At 48.7% G+C, this 20,072-nt stretch overlaps 1 protein-coding gene across 1 annotated transcript; it reads left to right on the forward strand.

Moving 5' to 3' along the window:
- Positions 1 to 18,870, forward strand: LOC118020942 (pancreatic lipase-related protein 2-like). Its single transcript, XM_035020865.1, has 12 exons — positions 1 to 157; positions 2,713 to 2,867; positions 3,656 to 3,781; positions 4,774 to 4,908; positions 5,689 to 5,800; positions 7,257 to 7,376; positions 8,555 to 8,674; positions 10,852 to 10,970; positions 13,039 to 13,168; positions 14,918 to 15,029; positions 16,124 to 16,291; positions 18,666 to 18,870. Exons 1-12 carry the CDS (start codon positions 109 to 111, stop codon positions 18,727 to 18,729), a joined length of 1,410 nt encoding a protein of 469 aa, XP_034876756.1. The 5' UTR covers positions 1 to 108; the 3' UTR covers positions 18,730 to 18,870.
- Positions 18,871 to 20,072: the final 1,202 nt, after the last annotated feature.

The raw sequence follows: 20,072 nt of genomic DNA on the forward strand, positions 1-20,072 counted from the left end.
TGCTGGGCTTTGGGTTCCACACACTGTGTGTCCTGTCTGGGCTCGGCTACTGCCGGCCTCGAACCTGTGCCCAGGGGTGTCTGTGTGTCTGTGTTTTTATCTGCGTAGATGCTGCCTTCCTGGACCATCGGCCTTCTCCTGCTGGCCACCGTCAGAGGTGAGGATGCTGTTCCCCTCCCGTTGGGGAGAGAGTGACACTGCCTGGGTGGGCCTTCCGCCGCCACGAATAACAGCATTATCATTATTTCAAGAAAAGCAACTGCCATCCTTCAGGGAGGCTTGACTCTGTGGCAATGGGCTTGACACGGATGATCCCAGGGAATCCTGCTCCGTCCTGTTCTTCCTGCAAAGGCTCTAGGGACGGTGAGGCAGGTGGCAGAGGTGACAGCAGCTGGGGCAGGGGGAGGGGGAGGCGGCTTCGGCAGGCCCCCCACACCCTCGGTCCCTTGAGTGGCCAAGCGCATGCCCGCAGACTAATGTCACAGAGATGACACTGTGTGACAGGCCGGCCAAATGAACCCACCCTCCCGCCCACGACCCCCACTGTCTCTCCTCACATGGTCTCTGTCTCCCCAGCTCCGATCAGTCCCTCTCCTCTGGCCTCTGTTCAGATTCAGATACAGATACCAAGGTCTACTCATCCTCAAACAGAAATAACCTCCCTTACCACCACAGTCCCTGGAGCCTCCGGCCTGCTTACTTCCCATCACCCCCACCCCCGCAGAGGCCGGCCTCACACCCTTGCTGCCTCACTTCGTCCCATCAGGCAGAACCCCTCGCTGCCTGGCTCGGCCCCCCAACCCCTGCTGGAGCATGCTTCCCACAACAACAGACATGGTCTCCTCGGGTCCTTACTGAGGCTTTCTTCCGCACCCAGACTCCCCCGCCTCGTCTCCTTGGCTTGTCCCCAGGCCCCCTCTGGGCCTCCCATCCCAGCCATGGAGCGAGAGCTGGCTCCCAACAGCAGTCCGGGGTGGATGGGGCTGCATCTCAGGCCTCTCTGGGCCCTCTGGTCTCCTTTGCTGGTCTGCCGCCTCCTCCTGCCCCGGACTCGGGCAGCCTCCAGAAGTCACTCCCAGGCAACCCCACCTTTCTTTCTCTACTTTCGAGCTTCCTCCTTGCCTAGCCTCTGCCCCCCCCGCTCCTGAATTCCAGGACCTCCCAGCATGCCTCAAACTCACTTGTCCCAAACCAGGCTTAGACGTCACCTCCTACCCCCATCTCCCCACCTCTGCCTTAATTTCCACTATCATCGGGGGTTAGGACACCTGTGACCTCCCCAGGCTCCCTGCCCCTGCACTGCCCCACCCCACACCCCCGCCTCTCCCAGGCCTCCCTCCTCAGAGTCACCTACACTAGGCTCTGCAGAACACCTTCATGAAGCAGGGCCCCCACACCACTCACCGGCTCGACGCCCTCCAGCACTTCCCCACTCTCTGCCAACAGCCCAGGTGTCTTAACCTGGCCCCCAAGTCCCTGCACTGGCCACCGAGGCAAGCATTACCTTAGTCCCCCCGCTTCCCAGAGTGAATTCCCCTCCTTCGTTACTCCTTCCCTGTTACATTTCCTCTCTCTCTCAAGATGGGGTTTGGCCCCGATCTGTCCCAGCCTCTCCTCAGCACCTAGCTGTAATCCCAATTAAACTTCACAGGTTCAAATCCTGGCTCCTCCGCTGGCCGTCCCCTGGGGCAGCTTACTCTGTCTCTCTGTGCCTCGGTTTCCTCATCTGTAAAATGGGTGTAATAATACAACCTCCTTCCTCACGGGGCTGTTCTGAGTCTTCAGTGGGACAATACTGGTAAAGTGCTAGCATGGTGTCTGGTGCACAGTAAACAAGTATTAACTATCACCAGTTTTTGAATGAACGGCCAGCATTTAGCACCAGCACTTTAGGAGCTGAGGAAGCCTAAGACAGAGACCCACTGCAATCCTCCGGATTTGATTATGTCACCCTCAGTGACAATTTCTTGCAGAAATGTGCATGTTGTAGGCAGAGAAAGGAGTGACATTTATGGTTATGTGCCTTATCAGGGGCATGGGTTGAGCCCCTACTCCATATAGTATGATGCAACAATAAATCATCCCTGTTCTTTAAAAAATTCACCTTTTAGGAACAACAGGGAAAATCTGAAATAGCAGAGAATAATTTGGCGCAAAAGTGTGTGTAAAAGGATGACATGAAGTTATGTGCATTGGACAAATACCCACAAATGCCTACTGCGTGCACGGCCGGCGGTGGATGTAATGGAGAGGTCAAGGGGAATCAAGAGGCACCATGCCACAGATTTTCACATTTGGATAATTACCTGATGCTTGATGAATATACATCCAAGGCCATCTGGGAGTTTCCTGGGAGAAGTAGTTCTAAGGCAGAAGGGTCCCAGGAATTCTCAGTGATTCCCCGACTGGCCAGATGATAAGGGTTAAACATCATTAAATGTGCAATTCCCAGCACCCCATCCTAGGGAGTGAGGTGAATCAGAATCTCTGAGGGAGGGGCCTGGGATTGTGTAGACACACATAGTCACTCCCAGCCCCAGGTGATTCCTATCACCACGGAAGTTTGGGGAACAACAGCTGGCAAAGGTGAAGACCAGTGTTGGCCATAGCCAGGCTTGGGCTCACCCTGAAGAATCCTCTTGTGTAGCTGAGAATACAGTGCTCCTTTCCAGAACCTCACAAGTGCCCTGTTCGTTGCTCTTCCTGCCCCAGGAAAGGAGATCTGTTATGGACATCTTGGCTGCTTTTCTGATGAAAAGCCATGGTGCGGGACCCTTCAGCGGCCTTTAAAGTTATTTCCCTGGGATCCCAAGGACATTGACACCCGCTTTCTCCTGTACACAAATGAAAACCCGAACAACTTCCAAGTAAGAGTGGGTGTGGAAACACTGCACGGTGGGTGGATTTGGGTGCCCACACTGGAGCTTTCACATGGTTGTCTAAAGAAAAAAATGCACTGCCTTGGAACTTTGCAGATGATGCTTCCTCGCCAGTGTTAGACCTAGAGCCAACTTAGCTCTCAGGATCACAGACCGCTATGCATAGCTTAATGAAATCTCTGGACGCCCAACCCAGAAACTAACACATCCACGCACACCCGTGCACAGACCTTCAAAAGTTTCCCAGCTGCAGTTTAGCCTGTTCCTGGGAAAGTATGAGCAGCATTTATGGAGAAGCCCAGGCCTGGCATTCCCTGGGAGGGTCTGTCTTCTTCCTGCACCAGGCAGGGGTGGGAGAGAAGCCCCTCAACGGGATGGAAATGGGGAACTATGAATCCTTCCTGAGGAGCCAGAAGACAGATAGGAAGAGGGGAAACTTAGCCACAAGAGACAAAAGGTGGGGACCCTCGGGGCACCCTTCAGTTCCCAGAAAGCCTACCAGGTGGAAGCAGGGCAGGCTTCCTGCTGGTGGTCAGAAGTGACCAAGAAGGACATGCTCAGAATCCAAGCAGCTCCCAGCTCCAGTCCCTGAGAGGTTTCAGAGAGCTGGTGTCTATCTATAGGTCCCTGAGGTCACCCACTGTGGGGTTCTAGGGGACCAACGCCCTGCTCCCAGCTCCCAACTGGGAGTCTGCTTGGACGCGGCTATGATGCTGTTTTTACTTTGTGATCCTTCTTCAGGCATTTTGCCTAGCACTTTTTTGTAATTAAACCAGCTGATCACTGCCACTGATCTAGCCACGGTCGAGGCTTCCAACTTCCAACTAGACCGCAAGACGCGCTTCATCATCCACGGCTTCATAGACAAGGGGGAAGAGAACTGGCTGATGGACATGTGCAAGGTAGGGATCCCCCCCACCCCGCACCTAGCCACTCCAGATGGAGATCAGCACCCAGCACCCAGATTCAAACCCCGCAGCCCCAGGGTCTCTGAGGCTGGGAAAGGAAATACTCAGGGAAAGAACTGTCCTTTGCAAAACCACCAAGGAAAGCCTGGATTCCCAGGGTATCCATTGTCAAGTTCTCCCAACCCAACAACTTCTGGCCAACCAGCTCCTCTTGAGGCCGAAAAGAACCAGAGTGCAATCAGAAAATTCCAGAGGTGGAGACTACAGCACATTTCCTGACATTTTTCTTTGATGCTTTATGTAAAACCCTTGGGTGACAGGAAAGCACTTAAGTTTACCTTCTAGAGCTTTGCTATCCAATAGACCATTTCTGTGCTGATGGGAATGTTCTGTATCTGCACTATCCAAATGAGGAGCTAGGGTCAGGCTAGAACACCTAGAGTATTGTTGGGAACATAAAAGCAGCACTACCCCGGGCTTCAACTATCTAGTGTAGAGGTCCACAAACTTTTCCTGTAGGGAACCAGGTGGCAGATACTTTAGCATCTGTGTTCAATTTGGGTCATATGGGTCATATGGTTTCAACTCAACTCTGTTTTAGCTCAGAAGCAGAGATAAACAGTAAGTAAACAAATGGGTGGGGCTTTTTCCAAGAAAACTTTATCTATAAAAGCAGGTGGATTTGGCCCTACCTTGATAAGTCTGCTAACCCCTGTTCTAGTAAGAGATCTTTTTGATCTGGGTGTGTCACTAAGTATCCATGAGACCTTAGACAAATCATTTAATCCATTCCGGGCCTCAGTTTCCGCATCTGTTAAGTGAGGATAAGCATACCCAGTGATAGTGATGTGGCAGAAGTGTGGACAAGTGCAAGGAATCAGGCTCTGGCACAACTAGGAGCTTGACGGGTGTGAATGCCTATCTCTGGAGTGTACAACGTGTGGCTGTTGATAAATTGGTTTCTCCCTCTTGCTTGTCTTCCCCAGAAAATGTTTAAAGTGGAGAAGGTGAACTGCATCTGTGTGGACTGGAAACGCGGGGCCAAGACACAATATACCCAAGCCGTCCACAACATTCGCGTTGTGGGAGCACAGATAGCTTTCTTCATACAAAATGTGTCGGTAAAACCCTGCCTGGGCCACATCCTGTGGGTGGCGGGCAGGGAGGAGAGAGGGGGGCACGCAAACACCACCTTCGTCGGACCTAAGACACACCCTAAGGAACCCCCCCCCTCCGCCCCCCAGCCCCGGGCTGGGGCCAGGCCTGGAAGCCCAAGGAGGGCCTTTTCTAAGGTGAAGTTGCACCTTTCCTCCCTCCTGAATTGTCCCGAAGACTCCTACTTATGGGACCCGAGGCAAATTAACCTCTCTGAGGCTCAGTTTCCCCTTCTGAAAGAAAGCCTTCCCTGCATGCTCTTCTGGGGACTCCAGAGCACGCTGGGCTGCCAGCTACTCTCAGGCCAGATGAGTCTTCATTCTCAGACAGCCCAGGACGGAAGGCCCCTTACAGCCTTCTGGAAGGTCTATTCTGGAGAATCCCAGAGCCAGGCCCACTACCCACGCTCTCCCAGGGATCGGGGAGGTGGCCCCGCGGCGGGGTGCGGGTGGCAGCAGGCAGCGCACGGCGGTCCCCGCCCGGGAAGCCTGCAGTTGACTCGGTGGCCGCTGGTCAGCACTGTCGCCCCGCGCACAAGCCGGGCCGGGTCGCGCGGTCGCAGGCGGCGTCCTGATCCGGGGGGTCGGGGGGAGGGGAGATCGGGGCGGGGGGGGGGGGGATCGGGGGCGGGGCTCCTCGCGAGTTTCCAGCCCGAGTCCCGTCCCCATCCCCGCGCCCCGCGCCCGCGCGCATCCCCTGCCCCCCACAGCCCCGCCGGCGGGACCTGACGCGCCATCCGTCCGCAGACCGTGCTGGGCTACAGCCCGGAGGACGTGCACCTCATCGGCCACAGCCTGGGCGCGCACGCGGCGGCCGAGGCGGGCAGGAGGCTGGGCGGCCACGCGGGCAGGATCACAGGTGCGCAGCGCGCGGCCCCGACCGGGTGCGCGCGGCCGGGGCGAGACGGGAGCGCGGCCCACGCAGGGGCCCCGGCCGCGCGCACCCCTCCCCCGCCAGCGGGAGTGGGGGGTAGGTGGTGCCCCCCCTGGAATCAGAAGGTAACTGTCCGTGTTTTCATGTGTATTAGAAAATGCCTGATTGTAAATAAAAATACATTTATTTTTTAAAAAGAAAACTATAACTAGAATATTAAGCGCCTGACTTCAGGGTTATTATTGCAGGAGTAATATAATAATAATAATAAAACTGATTTTTTAAAATTAATTCATCCGTTCCACAAATACGTGTGCTGTGCCATGCACAGGCAGAGAATGAGAAGTGGCCACCTGAAACCTGCCACATCGGAGGTGCTCAGTAAATACTGAATAAATGAATGAGTCACTTGGCAGAAATGAACGCATATAAGACAGACACGGACAACTACTTATTTTGTGCCGGCAAATCAGCATGTGGCTTTGGCAAACAGTTCAATTCACAATGTAATGAATGTCTCCTTTGCTCGGGGTGCTGTGCTGGTGTCGGGGGAGGGATAAGGGGATCGTAGTTCATGTTTCTGTAGAGGTTTTCAGTTTGCAAAGTCCTTTCTCTTCCACCTTTTCATGGGGGTTTCACAATAACCCTGTAAGAGAGTGGTTGTTATTCCCACCATCCGGACAAGGAAACTGAAGCTCAGAGCGGACAGGTGTTTGACCTTGAGCAGAAAACCAGGGCTAAATATAGGTGCCTGAGTCCCGGGTGCCGCTGGGTTCCACCCTCTGCCTCTCTTCAAAGATGAAGCGGCCACAGCGCATTTCAGGAGATCCACAGTCTAGTCCAGGAGGCAGACGATTAAGTAGGCAAGTCAATTCAGGGCCAAATTAATTAAACACAAAATAATCCTATACAAGGTTGGTGGTGTGCGCTGAGAAAGGAGAGGCTAAGTTTTCCCTGAGGAGGTAGTGTTTGAGCCCGGTCTTGGAGAGAAGAGATTTATTAGGGGAGGATGTGGGGAAGTGAGCAGCGGGTGGGGGTAGCGTAAGCAGCCGGAGGGGACAGACAGTGTGGGGACAGGGGACTGAGTGGAGCTGGGCAAGGCCAGGGAGCTTGCAGTCTTGGAGAGCTGTGGTCGAATAGTAACAGGTGAAGGTAAAAAGGACAAAGGAGATGAGGGGGCAAGGGGGCCCCCTAGATCCTGCTCAGAGTCAGGCACTGGGGACTTCTGGATGTTTGTTGACAGTCAGTGACCCCACTTCTGGCCTTTCTATCTCAACTTCTCTCTCCTGAGCAGACCGGGAGCTACAGACCCAATTCCCCAAGTCACGGCTGCTGAGGCCTGGGACTCTTGGCCCAGGAATCCCCATGGATTTTGTGGGTAGAGGGTTTAGAGCTGGTTCGTCTTAGAGTGTGGCCTAACTACTCACCTCCCCCATTTCAGGACTGGACCCCGCACAGCCATGCTTCCAGGGCACGTCTGAGGAGGTTCGGCTGGACCCATCTGATGCCATGTTTGTGGATGTGATTCACACGGATTCTGCTCCCATCATCCCCTTCCTAGGTGGGTTCCCCACTGCACCTCCTGGTGACCAGGTGTGACTGATGCGAGTGGGTCCAGGTGCACCTCACACGCATACCACGAGGCTAACCACAGGACTACCTCAGGCACCAGCCACAAACAGGCAGGACGGTGCCAGTGGGATCGAACTGCCTGCTGGCCCAGGTAGAACCAAAAACACTTCTACAGCCTGAAAGGCTGTCATCAGTCTTCAAATCTTTAGTCCTTTCAATCTGCCAATATCCAGAGGGACAGTTAAAATTCTTATTGATGTTTGACTTGTACCGGCAAAATGCAAAAGTTAATTTTTGAAATTTTTTTTTTTACTTCTTTTGTCAAAGCTATGGTTACTAACAGTTTGTTTTGTTGGAGATGAAATATATCCTTTTATCTAGTTCTTCTAAAGTCAATGTTCTTTTTTCATTATATTCTTATACAACCACTCACAAAACGTGCCAGTGAAAGCATGTTTTTAATGAAAATTATATCATTTATTGAGTGTTTACCATGCGCTGCTTTGAACATTTTGTATACGTCAGCTCATTAATCGTAACAACCCTAAAAAGTGGGTATTATTATTGCGATTTCACTGCCAGAGGGAAGGAGGCTCCACAAGGTCAAGGCCAAGTAATTGCCCAACATGGACAGAGCCTATAGGTAGAACCAGGTTGTGATCACAGGTCTATATGCTTCAAAAACCAAAACTCCTACCATTGTGCTGGGTTCTCAGTATAGCAACATAATGGAATGTGTCTCAGCATAACAATATAACATAGAAGTAAAAATTTTTAAATGAATACGGTAATAAAAATTGCACTAGTCCTGATATGTATCTGCTGGTACATAGTGGTGTCAGGGCATGACGGTACCGCTCAGGGTCTCCCCAAGACAGACAGACGGACAGACACACATATACATACAATACACCTGTGTGCATGCTCGCCCAGAGCCCACCTTCCCCCTCATCTCTCTTCCTGTGTGCTCTCTTCCCTTCTTGAAGTCTGGCCAAGTGCCCATTTCTGAGCACTTTCTGCAGAGCCACAGACAGGGTGGCTAGGCCGAGGAGAGAATTTGCCAAGAAGGTTCTCGCTGTGGCTGGAAGGAGCTGAACGCTGTCTGTGACCACAGCCTACCATTGGGACCACTCACCTCCCTGCTCCCCTCTGCTTACAATATTTCAGGTTTTGGAATGAGCCAAAAGGTGGGCCATCTGGATTTCTATCCAAACGGAGGAAAGCAAATGCCTGGATGTCAGAAAAATATCCTTTCAACCATCGTTGACATAAATGGCCTCTGGGAAGGTACGTAAGTTAGAGAAGCAAGACAGCTGCTGTTCCACTTGGGGAGAAACGGTGCGTGCTCTGTGCCAGGCATTTCCACAACAATGACATGAGATCTTTACTCTCATCAGCCCCATTTTACAGATGAGGAAACTGGGTCAGTACAGTTACAAAACTTGCCCAAGGCTACCCTAGATTTAAGCCCAACTTCTGGCTGCAGAGCCCCGACCTTGTGCCCCTTCCTGCACCGTCGTCCACTTGTCAGGATGCTGAGGCAGGAGGGGACCAGCCCACTGGCAAAGACCCAGCTTGGGCTTTGGCCCTCCGTCCTCCGTGCCTGTTCTTTGAAGGACTGCTCGCTGGGTATAAACAAAGATCTGAGCGGCTTAGACTTTCTTGCCATTTGCTCTGGTCAGGTTCTAGGTACAGAAAGGAGCTGAGCTGGTAGGAAGACAAAGAGGGGGATGTGCTCTGCAGGTTTGGGGAGAGTGTGCTGGAAGCAGGAGGCCTGGGCTCTGGGGGATGAGCCTTGTGTGGACTTCTGTTCATCTGAGAAGGTGGGCTCAGTGCCCCGAATAGGAGGTGACCTAAAGCATCATCTGGGCTCGCTGCCCTTGTTCTGACCTTCGGCTACTCTTGTCGCCCAGCCCTGAAACCGGGCTTCACTGTCCTCCCTGAGAGTGGAGGCTTTGAGTCTGTGATCATTTCATTTTAGGATTTATTTGTCCGAGCTGGGAGTTCCCCGAAGCCAGGGAATGTGTCGGGGACCTCCCAGACGCACCGGGGTCTAGCCCGAAGCAAGCATCCGTGCAAGTCCGTTACACGGGGCTCAGTGACCTTCGGTGGCATTTTTATATTTTATATAGCATCAACATTTATATATGTTGATGTTAAAGAACAGGGTTGCTGAAGCCACAGGCGATATCCACTGACAGTACATGGTGCTTTAACCTCCTCTGGGCTCCGCGCCAGGTTACTCCGGGGAAGACGCAGCTGTTCTGCTCCCTGGGAGACCACCGGAGTCACAGGGAGGGCTGCCCCCTCCCGGAAGTGCCGAGCAGGCCACACATAATGGGAGCCCAGGTTTAATTAAAAAGGCCGTTTAGAGTGAAGAAGCCCATGAACACTGGAGTGTGTGTGGACTGTGTGGGGCTCCTAGTTACCCAGGCTGAGCAGAGGACAGTGCAAGTTACTTGCTCCTGTAGGATGGGATCCCAGGGCAGCAGTTTTGGATGAAAGAAACAGTTCCGTTTGAAACAAGTTCTGTTGTCTGGAGATGAGCGTTGGTGTGGGGCACACGGAACCAGCTTCTGCAGGAAGTTTCTGGGCTGGGGGGCATGTAGAGCCCAGAGCTGTGGGGAGCTAATCCCACTTCTGCTTCCCAGTGTGCCTTTCTCCCTGGGCAGGGAATGAAGCCACCAGACCCCCGCCCCCGAAGGGACCCCCAGCTACGTCTGCTGTTGCCGGGGATCACTTCATAGGAAGTTTTGTACCCAGTAGCTGGAGAAGTGAAAAAACAATTTTCCAAACGAGGGCTTTGGGTTAAAGAAAAAATGGTGAATAAAATGCAGTGACAGAGTGGCCAGAAGCCACAGTAATCGCACTGTCCATTGCTTTTACCTTGTGCCTGGAATAGTAGGAAAGAAAGAGTTCTCAGCCTGGAGCCAAAGACATGGGTAAGCCTGCTTCACTCAAAAGGCCTGTCCGGCATGTCCAGCTCGCAAACTGAGGCCCAGCCTGCAGGCAGAACGCAACCCCCAGCAGTATGTGATTGGCCTTCACAGTGACTATTTAAAAGTTGGAACGTACTGCTCTCATGTGAGCATGGAAAGATTTTCATGGAAAAGTCAAGATGCTAGCTACTCGTGAAAAATCAGAACAAGTAATCTGGGCCTTTACCATGCGATGACTGGCTGGGCTGTGTAGGGTCCCCTTAAAGGCTATTGCTATCCCCACCCCACCCCACCCTCTCTCTCTGCATATACATGTCTCACTGCCCCCTGCATGGCCCCCAGCCCCTACCATTCCTTCACATTACATGCCCGGCCCCAGATTTCCTCCTCGCGCCTACGTATGTCCAAGTCAGTCACAGGTATTTCAGACACTCATCTTGGAGGGGATTCCTCGATCAGTCAGAGTGGTTCAGCCTTCAAAAGTGAAATGCGTCCTGTGAGCTCCGGTGGCCTTTGCTTCCTCAGGGACCCGAGACTTTGTGGCTTGCAATCACCTAAGGAGCTACAAGTATTACTCAAGTAGCATCCTCAACCCTGACGGCTTCCTGGGCTACCCGTGCGCCTCCTACAATGAGTTTCAGGAGGTAGGTCACACCAGGGCTGGGGGAAGATGCTGGTGGCCCTGTGGGCAGTGGGGGTTTTGTCCCTGTGGCTTGGCACAGAGCAGATCTGTAACCTCATGAGGAACGGGAGGAGGGACCGGCCATGCTGAGCCTCAGGGAGACCTTCTCCCAGAAGCAGGGTGGGACCTGACCACTGGGCTTTCCCTAGATCCCAACTTTTTGTTCTAGAAGATTCCCAATCTACACAGGAGCCAAAAGAAGGATGCACCAATTGTTAACATGCAAATGTGTGCATATGTATAGTTTTCTTCTAAATTATGTGAAAGCAAACTCAAGACTTTACTCATAAATACATCCATCTCCTGAGAACAAGGTCATTCTCCTCTAGAACAATGTTTAAGAAAGTTAACATTGATACACTAATATTTTCTAATATATAGTCCATATTCAAACTTCTCCAAATATCCAAACAATGTCGTCTAGAGCTCTTTCTTTTTCTTTCTTTCATTCGCCCTCTCTCTCTTCCTCCTTCCCTTTCTTCTCTTCTCTGCCTCTCTCTCTCCCTTCCTTTCTTGCCTTCTTTTTCCTGCATTGCATTTTTTTTTAATCTCCTTTAATTTCTCTCTCTCTTTTTTTGTTTTTGAGAGAGAGAGAGTGCACATGCGCAGGCAGGGAGGGGATAGAGGGAGAGAGAATCTTAAGCAGGCTCCACACCCAGCATGGAGTCCGACGTGGGGCTCAATCTCACGACCCTGAGATCATGCCCTGAGCTAAAACCAAGAGTCGGACACTCAACTGATAAGCTACCCAGGACCCCCCTTTTTAGGCTCCTTTAATCCAGAACAGCTCTCCATCTTTCATTGGTCTTCCAAGACATTGACAGTTATGAGGATTCCAGACCAAGTGTTTCGTAGAATAGCCCACAATCTGAATTTGTCTGGTTATTTCTTCGTGATTCACCGGGTGTTATCGAGTCCTCAGTGTATCACAACCAGAGACATTGGCATTCATTTAGTGACACTTTGTCTTATTATTTGATGACTTGCAGTTTGATTACTTGTTTAAGATTAAAAAAATCTGCCAGATTTCTCCACTCTAGAAGTCCCATTTCCCCTAAGTGATCTCTGAGGTGATACTGTTCTGAAACAACAAACCAGTGCGAAGGGTTGAGCTTCTTACCCGAATCAATTAGCACTTTGGAGTTGCAAACGTTTAAGGCTTCAAAATATTTTTTTCTCAAAAGTAAAAACAAAAATATATTTATACTCACACGTTTTCCTTTCAAAATTGATTTCGACCTTAACGTTCTCGGGTTGAACTAAGATCAGAAGGGCATCATGTTCAATCCCCAGGGTCTGTGAGTATTCGTTGTGCAGCCTTGGCCATGCTGGTTATTGCTGGGGCATGGATAATAATATACCCAGCCTCCAGCACGTGTCTTGTGCTTTCCAAATCGCAAAATAGCTCTGCATATCATGGAAGATGGATTTGGTGAGAGCAAAGAACAGAAGACCAGTGACACTGTACTATAAAATGTTAGTCTGATCTGAACAGAGCAAACCACCTCCTCCATCCCCAACTAATGAGCTACCATTTGGGAAACATCACACAGGGATCAATTATATAATTCACATTAAAGTGAAGATGGTCATAGACCTTCTCTTCCTCTGCTCTTTTGAAGTAACTTATTTGTCCCATTTATTCCTCCTGGAAGATGTCTTGCATTTCCCTTCCATATTTTAATATTATTGCTTCCTGGATATGACTTGTCTACGCAACTATACTCCAAGTTTTCTGGGTACTTCTTTGGGTACATAGCAGGGCTTCATACAGTTCTGTGCATGATTCTGAGGATGAATGCATGGATGTATGGGTAGATGAATGCATGCATGTCAGTGAAGGGGTGGAAGGATGGATGGACGGTTCAATGGGCAGGTAGATGAGAGGATGGATGGGGGATAGATGGGTGCATGGGTAGATAAATAGGAAGATGGATGGGAAGATGAGTGATTCCACGAGTGACTGAGTGAGTCGGTCAAACAAGCAGTTTGTCAGTCACTAACAAGCAAATTATGTTTTCTTTTACCAGAATAGCTGTTTCCCTTGTCCAGCTGAAGGATGCCCCCAAATGGGGCACTACTCTGACCAATTTCTGGGGAAAACCAGTGCTGTGGGACAAACCTTTTTCCTGAACACAGGAGACAGTGGTAACTTTACTCGTAAGTTTCCATTTTACTCATTTAAAAACTCTTGCAAATAATTTGGAAGGTGTATCAGCCTAATTAGTCAGGACCCCTGCTAGCAACTGACAGAAACTCAACTCCAACCGGCTTAGCTGTAATAGAAGGTCATTATTTAACCAATAATCCTGATCAACGGAATGAAGTGCAGTGATTGGCACAGGCTGGTCACATTTTCACCCACCCTGGTACCAGAAAGGGTGAATCCATTAACAGAAGAAGAGGGTCATGTGGGCAAAGCCACTGTAAGTCAAGAGGTCATGCCTGTGATTATCTGCCATACAGATAATGTAGTCTCCCTACACAATCACGCATATATGCACGTGCACATGCACACGCACAAACACACACACACATAGTGTTTGTGTTGTTGTTTTGCCCAGCTTCTCACCAAAAACGTACAAGATAGTAAAATCATCAAGATTCATTTGTCATAAGTAATAATACATGGTGGCTAAATAGAAGAGTGTTATTTTCCAAGGGAGTGATAAATTTAAAAATATGTACGTATAGCACTTTACAAAACACTTGTCATGTAATCCTTACAATAGTTAGGATGGAAGATAGCAGTTTGGCAGTATCTATAATGTCTCATGTGCATATTTCTTCAACCCAGTCATTCCACCTATCAGACGTACCTTAGGGCAATGCTTGCATAAGAAGGTGCGCTCAAGGATGTTCACTGCAGCACTGTTTTTTTTGTTTTGTTTTGTTTGTTAAGATTTTATTTATTTATTTGAGAGAGAGAATGAGAGAGAGAGAGCACATGAGAGGGGGGAGGGTCAGAGGGAGAAGCAGACTCCCTGCCGAGCAGGGAGCCCGATGCGGGACTCGATCCCGGGACTCCAGGATCATGACCTGAGCCGAAGGCAGTCACTTAACCGACTGAGCCACCCAGGCGCCCTGGAGCACTGTTTTTAATACCAAAAGTTTAGTGAGGAGAAACCTAGATGCCCACCAACTGGTAAACAACCAATCCTGTATTAACCATTAAAAGCAAGGAGATAGTTCTATGTACTGAAGAGAAAAATCCTCTATAGTAAGTGAAAAGGCAAATGACCAAAAAACCATGTATCCCACAACATGTATCAGTCAGGGTCCCAACAGGAGAGAAAACTCATCGAAGAGGCTCAAATGAAGAGACTTTATTGAAGGGTCTACTTTGAGAGGTGTGGGCAAGGTTAAAGGAACAAACAAGGGACGCTGAGGCACCCAGAATCTGGTGGCTGTGGGGCTCCTGGAATGACACGTTATCATAGAGGGGGGAGTTACTGCCAGACATCCGGTACTAGAGCCAGGAGACAGCAGGGGAGCATGAGAGATGGGTCCCCCTCTTTCCTCCTGTCTTCTGATTTCCTGCACACATCTCTTACCAGCTGAACTCAACTGAACACCAGTGGCAAGATCCCTGGTGGGGGTGGCCTTCCAGAACACGGGGTAGGAGAGAGAAGGGTGGTAAATCAGTCTGGGGTGAGGATGGGTGGAGACAATAGAGAATAATGGTGCATCCTATTTGTGGAAGGGGAAAAAAGCCTGGGTATTCTTTTATAAACTTATCTGTGTGTGTGTGAATGCTCAGAGAAAGCTCTAGATTAGGGTTTCTCTATCTTGGCACCATTGACATTTCAGGCTGGGGATTCCGAACTAGGAGCAAGAATCCTTCCATGGGATGATTTTTTTTTTTTCAACAAGATTAGTTCATTGAACTGATTATATGTCTTTGGACAGGTTGGAGATACAGGGTATCGGTCACACTGGCTGGAAAAAAGAAAACGAGTGGGTACTTCAGGATTGCTTTGTATGGAAGTAACGGAAACTCAAAACAATATGAAATTTTCAAGTAAGTTTGACGGTAAAGTGAAATGGTCAGACTTTTCATCACAGAGTATTCATAAGAGATTGGGTATAAAATGATTTATAAATCTGACCATCTACTCTATAGAGAACCATTGAATCCTAGAATGTCAGAGCTGGAGGAAAATCTTAGCGTCTGATCCAGTCATCCCATTTTACAGATGAGAAGAGTGAGGCCCAGAGGGGGAATTCACTATTTAAAATCAAATACGTGCTAACTTCTTTTGGAATGTCCAATTCTGACTTCGGTTTTATTGATATCGACTTCTCCTTCGGTGACGCACGTTTATGTGGCAATTCCCCCAACACGTGCCCTCTCCACCCCCCAAAACAGGCATCCCTAGCTTCTTGTTGCTGTGGTGGTAGCCTCAGCACCTAGCTTTTGCTGGGCAGATGAGGTGCTTGGTAAATATGTGTTGGATGAACTGTAACTGTGCTGTAAAATTATATTCTGTTTTTTGTACTTTTACATAATGCTTTTCAAGTTAAAGCTCTTTGACAACTTTCTGTGCCCCATATGAAATCCTAACAGAAGACCTCTGCTGAGCCACATGCATCTTTAAACATAAGACATTGCGGGGCGCTTGGGTGGCTCAGTAGTTAAGCGTCTGCCTTCGGCTCAGGTCATGATCCCAGGGTCCTGGAGTTGAGTCCCGCATCGGGCTCCCTGCTCCGCGAGAGGCCTGCTTCTCCCTCTCCCACTCCCCCTGCTTGTGTTCCCTCTCTCGCTGTGTCTCTCTCTATCAAATAAATAAATATAATCTTAAAAAAATAAAAAAATAAAGATAAGACATTGCATTAGTTAGTCTTGTAGTGTAATTATAGGGTTAATATGCCTCCCCAAATATTTGATTTCCCCTAAGGACAAATTAAGACAGTAGAAATCTAGAGTCCTATATTTTTTGGCAGATGTGTGCTTCACAAATACATTTGTGTTTTAGCAGCCCCTGGACGAACATGAAGTCGTTCAAGGTATTTGCAGAAAACCTACAACGGCATTGTTTAGGGAAACATTCAATTGCTATCATGCTTTGTATTCATATATCCAGCTGATATAACATTCTATGTCTGTGTTTTCAGAGGATCCCTCAAACCACATGCAAGTCATATGCGTGACATTGACATGGACCTCAATGTTGGAAAAATCCAGAAGGTTAAGTTCCTCTGGAACAACCATGTGATAAATCTTTTCCGGCCCAAGCTGGGGGCTTCGCAAATCACAGTGCAAAGCGGTGAAAATGGGACTGAGTGCGTATCTCTTATTCCACCTACATCTTAGTATCTATACTTACCTATCAAGCTATCTATACATCCATCCATCCATCCAGTCATCCACTTACCCATCTATGTAACTATTTACCCGTCCATTCATCCATCCCTTTCTGTCCATCCACTTAACCTACTCACCTATCCATTTATCCATCAGCCATCTATCCAGTCTTCTGGTCATCCAGACATTATCTACTCATCTATTCATCTCAACTCCCCATCTGTCCATCTGATTTACTTTGAAAAATCAAATATCATTTTCCTTACGCCAGATTCAACTTGGCAGGAGCAAGGCATCAGTTATTTGAGAAACAGGCAAACATGAGACTGTTTTATCTCAAACACTAAGGAAAACACCTAGGCAGAACTTGAAGGAAATCGCTAAGTTAATTCCAGTTGGGGTGCAGTTATTAATGTAAACTGGTTTGTTTGGAGACTATGGCATGAAAAGGATAGAAACTGGGTTGAGATCTCACTCACAGGGGCATTCTCTTCTCATTCAAGGGAACAGAATCTTACTTGGTTGGGGCTGGGAGAGGATATAACTGTATTTAAAATAAGAAGGCCACCTTCAAAGAAGATCCTCATAAATAACAGGCTGTTAGGGTCTGAAGGAAACCTAGATAACCCCCTCAACTGCTCTCATTTTAAGATGAGGAAAGTGAGATATGGCGAGTCGGGCAACTTGTTTAAGATCACAGAGGGAAGCTAGAGAGAAGAATACTAAACCTCAAAATGTGTTCGAAAACACACATCAAGACCTTGCTCAGCAGCATCATTTAACTGTGCTGGCTGTCAACCATACTATTCCCAATTCCTCCGCATGTTGTTGGAAGGATCAGATGTCACTCTGGCTGTGCCCTTCCTTTGTATACTCAAGAGCAGAGCAGAAGCATAAAGCGTAGCCCAGACTTGGGCCCCAGGTCCTCTGACAGCCAGTCTGGTCCTCCTGCCATGGGGCCTGTCCTGCTCACACAGCCAGACGTGGAGCTGAGGATCTGGCAGGCCTGGTGGTGGGATGAATTGTGAAACTGTCTGGATTTCAGAGTCATGAGGTAGGGGTTGGGTGGAGTCATTGTTTTCAAGTACAGTAGGGCCCACACACAATATTTTGCAAGTACCAAAGTCATCCCCTCACATAAGGGATCCCTCATCAAGGAGCTACATTCTGAAGCTGAGCCCTGAGGGAGGGCTGGGTGGTCAACCATCCTCCCCTAGCCAGAGATACCACCAGGGCTGGAAGAGGCCAGGGGTGCCCTGCATCTCATGTCTGGGTACCTGCCCCACCCAACCAGGCTTCACCCCTCAGGAGTGACAACACTTCCCAGTCTTTTTTTTGTTTGTTTTTTAGCATCTTTATTGAGAGATCATTCCCATACCATACAATTCACCCATGTAAAGTATGTAATTCAGTGACTTCTAATATATTCACTGAGTTTACAATCATTTCTGCAATTTTAGAACATTTCCTTACCCCAAAAGGAAACCCCACACCCATTAGCCATCACCCGCTCATCTCCCTATCCCTTTGCCCAGCCCTAGGCAACCACGAGTCTATTTTCTGTCTCTGTAGATTTTCCTGCTCTGGACATTCCATACACATGGAGCCAGATAATATCTAGTCCTCTGTGCCTGGCTTTTTTCATAGCACAATGTCTGCAAGGCTCCTCCATGTGGTAGCCTATATCATTCCTTCTTACTCATTCCTTTTTATTGCCAAATAAGATCATACAGATAGACCACATTTTAGTTATCCATTCATCAGTTGGCAGACATTTGGGTTGTTTCCACCTTGGGGCTTTTATGAATACTGTTGCTTGTATCCAAGTTTTCATGTGGACATACGTTTTCATTTCTCTTGGGTATATAGGAGCAGAATGGCTGGGTCGTAGGAGAACTTTAGGTTTCACTTTTAGAAGAACTGCCAGCCTGTTTTTCCAGAGTGGCTGCCACATTTTATGTTCCCAGAAGTAGTGTATGAAGAACATTCATGATCTTGACTCAATAGGGAAAGTCCCCTCTGGGCAGGCTAGGGTGCCCCTGGGAATGCATTGCCAGGCCCACAGCTGCAGGCCCATCAGAGACTCTTATTTTGGGAAAAAAAGAAAGAAAAAAAAAAATCCTTGGTCTAACACAGCTGATTCACTCCCAGCTCATTAAAAAGCTACAGGAGAGGAGGATGTTGTTTGAGTGGTTTTGCTTAGTAAGAATCACCTGGACTCTGCTTGGTGTAGCAGAGCCTTTCAGTCAAAGAGATCTGAATTCCAGGGGGCTGGCTAACTGCTATTTGCTCATCTGAGGTCCCATTTCCATAAGCAAATGAGTCTCATGCTGAAAATGCTTTCTTCCACAGGTCTAATTTTTGTAGCAGTGACGTGGTCCAAGAAGATGTTTTACAATCTCTTTACCCTTGTTAAAAACGTGGTCATCTCTCTTGTATCTTTGCTGTAATAAATTTTTTAATGCCCTCGGTTTGACATTGAGGTGTTCAATTTGGCATTCTCTGTGTTCTGGGGTCACATTTCAGAAATGATTTGTGGGACTGGAGCCAAGTTTAATCAGAGGTAATGCCTGAAAGCTCCCACCGGCTCTCCCCTGCCACCATCTCTCTCTTTCAGGGCACATTGTGGGGCCTGTTCAAATGTATTTTATTTCCTTAGGCAACGAATTTCTCTCATATTTGATAAAGTCATCATTGCTCCCACGTGTTGCCCACCCAGCTTTTAACATGCTAGGGGAAGAAGTGGACCCCATGCAAGAACAGCCTCTAGCAGGACTCAGATCAGTCATTATTTAGATTAAAGCCTGTCTGTGGCATGAAGGAAGAGGGGCTTAAAAAAATTAATACATGCACGTGGTGCAAAATGCAAAAGATCCAGAAGAATATTCTTACACAAGGTATGTCTCTGTCCACCCTCACCCTCCAAGTCTCTGGTTCCTCTTCCCAGAGACAACCAGAGTTGTTTGTTTGGGTTTTTTTTCCCAGAAATATTCAACTTGTACACTCATGGGTGGCCGTCTCACACAGCCAGCCCCAGCCCCACCGTTTTTATTTCAGACAAATGGTAGCAATAGGTACCATCCTCACTTTGCTTTTTGCACTATCAATAAATTGGATATTATTCTCTAATGGTACAGAAAAGAGCCTCTTCATCCTTCCTACAGCTTCATAGATTCCACTGAGGAGTGTTTGTGGTGTAGTTGTCTCTGCTAATGGACATAGAAGTGTTTTCCAAAATTTCCCATTATGAATATTCACGCAACCACTCTCCTTTATGACTGTTTTACATTGTAAAAATTTGTCCAATAAATGTTTCAGATAGATTTCCTTTGGTCAGGATTGCCAGATTGCCTTCTGTAGCCAATATACCAACCCACACTCCAACCAACCTCATGGCATGGCCGGCCCATGCCAAATTGCCAGCCTTATAGGCCAAGAAGCCAAATACTGGTAATTTCATTCGGCTCCTTCTTTTTTTTTTTTTTTAAAGATTTTATTTATTTATTTATTTGACAGAGAGAGACACAGCAAGAGAGGGAGCACAAGTAGGGAGAGTGGGAGAGGGAGAAGCAGGCTTCCCACCGAGCAGGGAGCCCAATGTGGGGCTCGATCCCAGGACCCCGGGATCATGACCTGAGCCGAAGGCAGACGCTCAACGACTGAGCCACCCAGGCGCCCCTCATTCGGCTCCTTCTAACAGAAGGGGGCTTCGCACCTTTTCCAGCACAGTGAATTGTCTAATCATTTTTTAATTTGGTA

Source organism: Mirounga leonina, unplaced genomic scaffold, assembly GCF_011800145.1.
Source record: "Mirounga leonina isolate KUSES-001 unplaced genomic scaffold, KU_Mleo_1.0 Mir_114, whole genome shotgun sequence".
Lineage (NCBI taxonomy): Eukaryota > Metazoa > Chordata > Mammalia > Carnivora > Phocidae > Mirounga > Mirounga leonina.

Coding starts and splice junctions, on each gene's coding strand:
- LOC118020942 (XM_035020865.1), top strand. CDS start 109: ATGCTGCCTTCCTGGACCATCGGCCTTCTCCTGCTGGCCACCGTCAGA. Junction 158..2,712: donor CCTGCTGGCCACCGTCAGAG/GTGAGGATGCTG, acceptor TTCCTGCCCCAG/GAAAGGAGATCTGTTATGGA. Junction 4,909..5,688: donor TCTTCATACAAAATGTGTCG/GTAAAACCCTGC, acceptor ATCCGTCCGCAG/ACCGTGCTGGGCTACAGCCC.